Source organism: Gossypium hirsutum, chromosome A13 (genome assembly GCF_007990345.1).
Source record: "Gossypium hirsutum isolate 1008001.06 chromosome A13, Gossypium_hirsutum_v2.1, whole genome shotgun sequence".
NCBI lineage: Eukaryota > Viridiplantae > Streptophyta > Magnoliopsida > Malvales > Malvaceae > Gossypium > Gossypium hirsutum.
Window position 1 is genome coordinate 13,164,865 of NC_053436.1, and position 9,463 is coordinate 13,174,327.

The 9,463-nt window shown below is 40.4% G+C and overlaps 1 protein-coding gene across 1 annotated transcript; it reads left to right on the forward strand.

The window, feature by feature from the left end:
• Window positions 1-6,974: 6,974 nt before the first annotated feature.
• Window positions 6,975-8,451, forward strand: LOC107958624 (uncharacterized). The gene is made up of 5 exons (XM_016894481.1): window positions 6,975-7,072; window positions 7,189-7,357; window positions 7,439-7,733; window positions 7,979-8,091; window positions 8,179-8,451. Exons 1-5 carry the CDS (start codon window positions 6,975-6,977, stop codon window positions 8,449-8,451), a joined length of 948 nt encoding a protein of 315 aa, XP_016749970.1.
• The last annotated feature ends 1,012 nt before the right edge of the window (window positions 8,452-9,463 follow it).

Here is a 9,463-nt window from a genome sequence, read left to right on the forward strand (position 1 = left end):
CTTCCATCTGCAATTTACTTATTTTTATATTGAATTTGCTTTATATATCATTCAATTTTACATTTTTATTCAACTTGATCCATGTATTTAATAAAAAGTTATACAATTTAGTTCAAAGCTTTGTAAATCTATTCTTTTTTATTTTAGGGGGCTTGGGCCCCTGCTAGCCCCCTACATATATGTTGCACTTGTTTTCTCTCTTTATCTTCATTAACCTCTTGTTTTTGTTTCTCTTCTCTGCTTCTCTTGCCCTTCCTTCTCTTTTCTACTTCTCTTGTAATGAGTAAGCCATATCATTCTTTATTTCATTCTACTTTACACTCCTCTTTTTCTCAATATTTTAACAGCATTCCAAAACAAACTTTTGATATTTTTGAAAATTCAAACGAGATTTATAGAAACCCATATCCAAACCTCAAAACTTTTGCATTCAATGAGAAATTAGCAGACCATGCTAGGAAGCACCATTATGCCACAGTTGTTTATCTGTATGGCAAAATGGAACTGTGGAGACTTGAGCGAGATGATGTTACTTTCAACATCTGGATTGATACCTATTGTAAGCTTTGTTGACTTGATTATGGCTTATCTGTTTGGGGAAAAATGATGAAGCTAGGTTTTCAACCTACTCTTCTTGCTTTTTCCACTGTGATTAATGGATTTTATATAGGAGGAAAAATTTCTTAGGCTTTTAGGTTGGTAAGTGAAATGATTGAGACAGGAAAGGTTCCTAATATAAATATTTACACTACCTTAATTAAAGGGTTTCATATCATCGGGGATATTGATGGAGCTTTTAAGCTTTTGAAGATATTAAAAGAAAGAGGTCACAATCCTAATGTTATAACATACAACATTGTCATTGACTCTTTTTGTAAGAAGGGATTGTTAACGGAAGGTTTTACTCACCTCTTCCAATCCTAATGTAATCTCTTGTTCTCAATTATGTGTACTTCATTCTTTATTTAATATTTCTAGACTATTGATCTATATTTGATGTGCTTAAATCAAATGAGGAATATGCCCTATTTAAGAATAGATCATGCATAATTGAGTGGAGTTGCATGCAATTCTAGAAATAGGACAACATAAATCCACTGAAATAGAGTCAAATTTAATAGAGGAATCCATAACACGAGTTAATGAGATAATAGGAGTTTTAATTAAAAAAATTCAATTAATCAACATAGATTTAGTTGCTCTTACTCTCGAAAGAGATATCAAAATAATTTAGGAATTTCTACGGATCAAGATACTAAGTAAAGAAATTGGGTAATTTAGATTGACTATGATAGATAAAGTTAGGTGAATTCTTTCCTGGGTACTGTTTGCTTATTGGTTGTTAATCGGTTATTTTATTGTTTTGTTCTTTGACATGTTATTATTTGTCGTGTTCGTTAGTTAATTAATTTAGTTAATTTTAGTTTTTAATCAATCATTCAAATTATTTGGTTAAATAATAGAAAGACAATATTTACTAGTACTTTTTGTAGCACCCGAAATTTCCTATTTCGGCTTTTGGGATATTTGTTGTATTCTGCCTTATTTTTTTGACAAATATATGTCTGCTTATTTTATTTGGATAAAGCCTGACTTTTGTTTATGGGCTTATAAGTAGGAACTGAACAGAATGGACATGCTAGTCTAGTAGTTAAGTGTCAAGGAATTATGCCTGAGATCCTGAGTTCGAGTCGTGGGTGTGGCATTAATTTTACTGATAAGCCGTACGGACGTTTGAGTTGGATTAAAATACTAAATGGGGGTAGGGTTTATCAGATGTTGGGCTAACCTGTTTCCTTTTACTTTTTGCTCTCTTTGTCGTTTTCTCCTTTTTTTCCCAAATCCCTTGCTGTCGAAATTTTTATTCCTTTTACCCCTCTCCTCCGTTTTCTTTCTTTCGATTAGTTTTGGCGTTCTGCTAGTGGTTCCGCCAGCTCGGTAAGTATGGTTTTGTTAATTGTGAGGTTTCTTTTGAAGATAGTTAAGAGGGATTTAATTTGCGATTTAGGGGACACTCGAGATTCTGTGGATCGCTAAACGAGGTTCTGAACAGCGAGTAATCGCCGTTGTTCGTCGAAGGTAAGTAGATCTCTCTTTTTAGGATTTGTCTATTCTGAATTGTTCGAATCAAGAGACTAAAAATTTGGGTTACGATTGTCAAATATAGGTTCTAGAGTGTTCGAGATTGCGTTAGGCTTCGATCGGAACCAGGTGTGTACTCCAATTGATCTGAAATCACAGTTTGGCGAAAGCCAAAAATGGTGCTGTCGACGCCACACGAGTATGTAGACTACCCATGTGAAGGCCGTGTGGAAATACACGACTGTGTAATCAATGAGCCAGGCCGTGCGCGTGCCACACGGGTATGACAGGCACGGGCGTGTGAGGCTGGCTAGGCTATGTGCGAGGCATGGGCTAGACCAATTGGCCCATATGGGCCACACGGGTGTGTGGGCCCACACGGGTGAACCACACCTGCGTGTAAAAACTTGGTCCAGGCCGTATGTCCACACGAGAAAGGCCAATCTGGGCCGTGTGAGCCACACCGGCTTGTAGGCCCACAAGGGTAAGGCACACGAATGTGTGGGCCCGATTTGTTTGAAATGTTTTGCAAGGTTGTACGGGTCACCCAAGTCGACTGTGACTTGTTTGTAGGGTCGATAAGCGTTACTCAGACCCCTATACTCTGATCTGATATTAAGATGTATGTAAAAGCATGATAATTTAAGCATGTGTATCTACTCTGATTTGATGACGATGCTATGATTTGATATCTGCACGTGAGCATGCCATATTATTTATGTAGCATTACATTAGGTTGGGTTTGTATTGAAGAGAAGGAAGATTGAAAGGCTCTTTAGCCGCTATCTGGCAGCTTCGCTGCAATTATTGATATGTGTCATTTTACGGTACCTCTTAGTGTGTAGGGTTAGATGGGTTGATTCATTTCCATACTTGATGTGTAGGGCGGCTGGGTGGGTCGATCTTATCCCCACATGGTGTGTTGGGTTGGACGAGATGGTGTGCAGGGTTGGTGGGCATTACTATTCTGATTTAGTATGCATGTATGTCTGTATGGGCTAAGGCCCGAATATATTTGATACTATTCTGAGTGGACTAAGGCTACACAGATTCTGTTAAGAGCTCAGGCTCGAATATGTCTATTTCATTGCTATCCGTTTACATGCATGTTTTTCTGTGGGGATGTACACACTGAGTTTGCAAAAACTCACCCTTTATTTTATTTGTCTGTCAGGTAAACCCCAGTAGTAAATGGATCGGCGTAGCGGAGGGCTCGACGGTGACCACTGCTACATATACTTTGGTTTTTATGGTTTTGATGCTTTTATAATTTTAACTGCTATGATTGGGAGTATTAATGAAATCTTTGGACTCATACTATTTGGTTTAAAATTTGGGATTTTGAACTACTGCTTATAAATTCCGAAACTACAACGTATCGCGATAACTTTATTTGTTTTTAGCTTTCGCGTATTAAGAAATGTTTTCAAACAAATTAACCAATATATGTTTATCGATGTTTAGTAAAAGGTGGTAACTAGAACGATTTTTGGGTAAACACGGTTTTAAATACATTCTAATGTGACTTCGCCAGATTCAGTCATAACGTCTAGGCCGGGTTTGGGGTGTTACATTTACTGGTATCAGAGCCAGGTTGTAAAACTCAGCTGTGGATTTGGGTTTTAAAATTTGGTTTTAAGAAATGATTTGTAAAGCGATTTGAAATATTTTTTGATAACGAGTATGTGGTACACCGAGCCTTCAGCACTAATCTTGTAAGTTCTTTAAAACTCTGATATGTGTTGTCTGAAAGAATGCTTATACTAAAATTCTTTCTGTATCTATCTGAAAATACTATATGTGTTAGGAGACTATTGTAGGTAGTATTTTATTAAAACACTATAGGTAGTGTGGACTGAAATTGTAGTGAGACTATGTCTCGCGATAACTGACTCTGAAACTTTATTACTATATTGCATAAAATATCTGCTAATAATCATCGAAACTGTAAACTGATGTGCATAAAACTTTTAAATACAAACTAATTCGATAGTTATGATGAGCGCACGTGGTACTCGTGGACACGGTACTAGAGGCCGAGGTAGAGGCTGTAGAGGGATTCGAGCTGAGTCATTCGCATCTGAAACAATCCCTAATCTGGACACTAGTGAGACGCTGGTGTCACCCGTTACTGAGACTGGTGCTGAGTCTTATGACCGTGCAGCTGTGGACGATGCACTATCCCAGGCCATGCTACGAATCCTAGAGAGGGTTGCTGGGGTCAATACTGGATTTGGAGGCCGTGGGTTGATTACGAAATGACTCTGGTCGAATTGGGCTGAGATATTTAAGGGTATCGCTGGAGTTGCTCCGAGTGTGGTCGAGTACTGAATGGAGGCCACAAAGCGCATAATGGATGATTTGGACTTTACTGATGAGCAAAAGCTCAAGGGGGCTAAATCTTTACTTCGCGATGAGGCATATCAGTGGTGGCTGACCGTTAAGGAGGGCACTCAGCCCGAATGACTGACTTGGGATCTGTTTAAGACCATTTATCAGAGTAAGTACGTGGGAGCCAGTTACACTGATGCTAGGCGACGTGAGTTCCTAAATCTCACTCAGGGTGACCGTTCAGTAGTTGAGTACGAGGCTGAGTTCCTTAGATTGAGCCATTATGCGAGGGGCATGGTGGCGACCGAGTACGAGCACTGTGTCCGATTTGAGGATGGTCTCCATGATAGTCTGTGGGTTCTGATAGCTCTACAGAGGGAGTGGGATTTCTCCTCCTTGGTTGAGAAGGCCAAGATAGTCGAAGAGGTGAAATGCCCTGAGCGCCAAAACCATGAAAAATGGAAGGCTAAGAGGGATTCTAAGCCTACGAATATGGCGAGTGTTGAAGAGCTACTGGGGCTTGTTTAAGGTGTGGGTCGGCTGAGCATCGAGTTAAGGAATGGAAGCTCTGGTTACTAAGACTGAACAGTCACCGAGAGGGGTACAGCAGCCACCTAGGGGCCGAGGATAGGCTAGGGGTGGTAACGGTATGGGTCAAGGTCAGAAAGTATTAGGCAGAGGTGCTGGACCGACTGAGGTGAGGCAGGCTACACTTGTCTATGCTGCACGACTTTGTGAGGATGAAAATGCTCCAAACGTCATCACGGGTACGTTTTTAATTCTTGATGTACCTTACGTTGCACTGATAGACATAGGCTCTACATATTCTTATGTTGCATGTTCTGTGTCTAAGACCTTAGGAATACCGTATGAGAACACTTCTAATGAGATTTCAGTAGTGAGTCTGTTGGGGCAGTCTATTAGGGTTAGTAAATTATTTAGAGATGTTTTGTTGGAAGTACAAGGGACGATATTTTTGGTTAATCTGATGGAACTTCCATTTAGGGAGTTTGACTTAATTCTGAGTATGGACTGGTTAGTGAAGCATTGTGTAAGTCTGGATTGTGCTGAAAAGAGGGTTGTTCTGAGGACTGATGAGGATAATGAGATAGTCGTGATTGGAGAACGACGAAATTATTTGACTAATGTGATATCTGCTTTAGTGGCAGAGAAGCTAGTGAGGAAAAGATGTGAGGCGTTTATGGCCTACATCAGTGTTTTTGATTCTGTAGACTCTTCGATTAAGGACATCCATACTGTGAGAGACTTTCCAGATGTTTTTCCAGAGGAATTATTGAGATTGCCTCCGAGTCGTGAGATAGAATTTGGGATCGAGTTGATTCCTGGTACAGCTTCGGTGTCTATCACCCCTTATCGAATGGCACTGAAGTAGCTGGTAGAACTTAAGGCTCAAATTTAGGAGCTGTTGGATCGTGGGTTTATTCGTCTTAGTGTGTCTCCATGGGGAGCACCTGTTATGCTTGTAAAAAAAAATGACGGTACGATGAGGATGTGTATTGATTACCATCAGTTGAATAAGTTGACGATTAAGAATAAATACCCACTTCTGAGCATAGACAATTTATTTTATCAGTTCAGGGGGCTTCTGTGTTCTCCAAAATCGATCTGCGATCAGGCTATCACCAGTTAAGGGTTAAGGAGGTTGATGTGCATAACACAACATTTAGGACTCGTTATGGACATTATGAGTTCTTGGTTATGCCCTTTGGTTGACTAATGCACCAAAGGCTTTCATGGACTTGATGAACCGTGTATTCTAGCCCTATTTGGATCAGTTTGTAGTGGTATTCATCGACGACATCTTGGTGTATTCTAAGACAAAGGATCAGCACGATGAGCATTTAAGAATGGTTTTACAGATTCTTCGAGAAAAACAATTGTATGCAAAGTTTAGCAAGTGTGAGTTTTGGCTTGAGGAAGTGACATTTTTTAGACATGTAGTTTCTTCTGAGGGGATTCTTGTGGATCTTCGTAAGATTGACACTGTGTTGGATTGGAAACGGCCGAAGAATGTGTCGGATATTCGCAGTTTTCTGGGACTGATAGGATATTACTGACATTTTGTAAAAGGGTTTTCGTTGATCGCAGCATCGTTGACTAAGTTACTGCGTAAAGGAGTTCCCTTTTTTTGGACTAACGCATAGTAGGAGAGCTTTGAGAAGCTCAAGAAAGTTTTGACTCAAGCTCCAGTTCTGATACAGCCTGAGCCTGGTAGGGATTTTGTGATTTACAGTGATGCGTCACATGTGGGTTTGGGTTGCGTTTTGATGCAAGACGGTAAGGTAGTTACTTATGCCTCTCGATAGCTTAAGACTCACGAGGAAAATTATCTGATGCATGATTTAGAATTGGCTGCAGTTGTCTTTGCATTAAAGATTTGGAGGCACTATCTGTACGGTGAAAAGTGTACCATCTACACTGATCACAAGAGCCTCAAGTATCTCCCCACTCAGAAGGAGTTAAATCTTAGGCAGTGTCGATGGTTTGAACTGCTTAAGGATTATGACTGCAATATCGAGTACCATCCAGGTAAGGCTAATATGGTGGCCAATGCGTTAAGCAGTAGGGCTATGACCGATTTGAGAGCAATGTTCGTTCGACTGTGTCTTTATGACGATGGGAGTCTCTTGACTGAGTTGTAGGTTAGACCAACATGGCTGGATCAGATTAAGGATAAGTAGTTAGGAGATAAGTCCCTTGAGTTACGATTCTATCAGGTCAATGCTGGAACTATACTAATTTTGGGATTGACAGTGGTACAGTATTGCGCTTCCGAGGTAGGATCTATGCACCTAATGATGAGGATTTGAGACTGTCGATTCTAAGGGAGGTGCATAGTAGTCCTTACGCTATGCATCCTAGTGGAAACAAAATGTATAAGGATCTTCGAGAGTTGTACTGGTGGCCAGGGTTGAAACGTGAGGTGACTGACTTTGTTGCATATTGTTTGACTTGTCAGCAGGTTAAGGTTGAGCATCAGTTACCTTCAGGGTTGCTACAGCAGGTGAAGATACCAATGTGGAAATGGGAGGGAGTAACAATGGACTTCATTAGTGGGTTACCTTTAACACCCACTATGAAGGATTATGTTTTGGTCATTGTGGATCAATTAACCAAGTCAGCACATTTCATTCCTGTTAGAACGGACTTCTGTTTACAGAAGTTGGCTAAACTTTACATCTCTGAGATAATAAGACTGCATAGGGTTCCTGTTCCAATCATCTCCGATAGGGATTCTCGTTTTACGTCTCGATTTTGGCAGAAACTTCATGAGGCTTTAGGTTCTTATCTTGACTTCAGTACTGCTTTTCATCCTCAGACAAATGGTCAGTTAGAGAGGGTGATTCAGATACTGGAGGATATCTTGATTTCCGAGGTAGTTGGGAGGAGTACTTGCCGTTGGCAGAGTTCGCTTACAATAACAGCTATCAGTCTAGTATTCAGATGGCACCATATGAGGCACTTTATGGTCGTAATTGTCGCACTCATTTGTGTTGGACTGAGTTGGGTGAGCGATGTGTCATGGGTCCGAAGTTGGTTTCAGAGACTGAGGATAAGATCTGCTTGATTCGAGATCGATTGAAAGTGGCTTTTGATAGACAGAAGTCCTATGCTGATTTCAAGAGGAAAGATATCAAGTATTTTGTGGGGGTCTTGGTTTTCCTTAAGGTCTCGCCATAGAAGAAGGTTCTGAGGTTCGGTTGCAAGGGCAAGTTAAGCCTTAGGATCATTAGACCATACCAGATTCTAAAGCGAGTAGCGCCGGTAGCGTATCAGTTGAAGCTTCCTCCAGAGTTGGATCGTATACATGATGTATTCCATGTCTCGATGTTTAGACGTTACCGATCTGATCCCATGCACATTGTGCCTGTGGAGGAGATTAAGGTTGGACCAGATCTGACGTTCGAAGAGGTGCCAGTTCAGATTTTGGATCGCGATGTCAAGATTCTGCATAGGAAATATATTCCTTTGATGAAACTGCTGTGGCGGAATCATAGCACTAAGGAGGCTACTTGAGAGCCAGAGGATTCGATGCGATAGTAGTATCCTTACCTTTTCTGATCAGGTAAAATTCGAATACGAATTTTCTTTTAGGGGGTAGAGTTGTAGCACCCCAAATTTCGTATTTAGGCTTTTGGGATATTTTCTGTATTCTGCCCTATTTTTTTGACAAATATATGTCTGCTTATGTGATTAAGTATTTTGGGGAGTGTTGGGGAGGTCCCAAGTTTGAGCCTTAACTTGGGCTAAAATTTGGTTTTATTTGGATAAAACCTGACTTTTGTTGATGGACTTATAAGAATTTATTAGTAAGAACATAACAGAATGGGCATGCTGGTCTAGTGGTTAAGTGTCAAGGAATTATGCCTGAGATCCCGAGTTCGAGTCGTGGGTGTGGAATTAATTTTACTGATAAGCTGTGCAAACATTTGAGTTCGATCAAAATACTAAATGGGGGTAGGGTTTATCAGATGTTGGGCTAACCTGTTTCCTTTTACTTTTTTCTCTCTTTGTTGTTTTCTCCTTTTTTTCCCAAACCCTTTGCTACCGAAATTTTTATTCCTTTTACCCCTCTCCTCCATTTTCTTTCTTTCGATTAGTTTTGGCGTTCTGCTAGCGGTTCCATCATCTCAGTAAATATGGTTTTGTTAATTGTGAGGTTTCTTTTGGAGATTGTTAAGAGGGATTTAATTTGCGGTTTAGGGGACACTCGAGGTTCTGTAGATCACTAAACGGGGTTCTGAATAGCGAATAATTGCCGTTTTTCGTTGAAGGTAAGTAGATCTCTTGTTTTGGGATTTGTCTATTCTGAATTGTTCGAATCAAGAGACTAAAAATTTGGTTACGATTGTCAAATATAGGTTTTGGAGTGTTCTGGATTGCGTTAGGCTTTGATCGGAACTAGGTTTGTACTTCAATCGATCTAAAATCGTGTTTTGGAGAAAGCTGAAAATGCTGCTGTCGACGTCACACGGGCATGTGGACTGCCCGTGTGCAGGCCTTGTGCGATACACGGCCGTGTAATCTA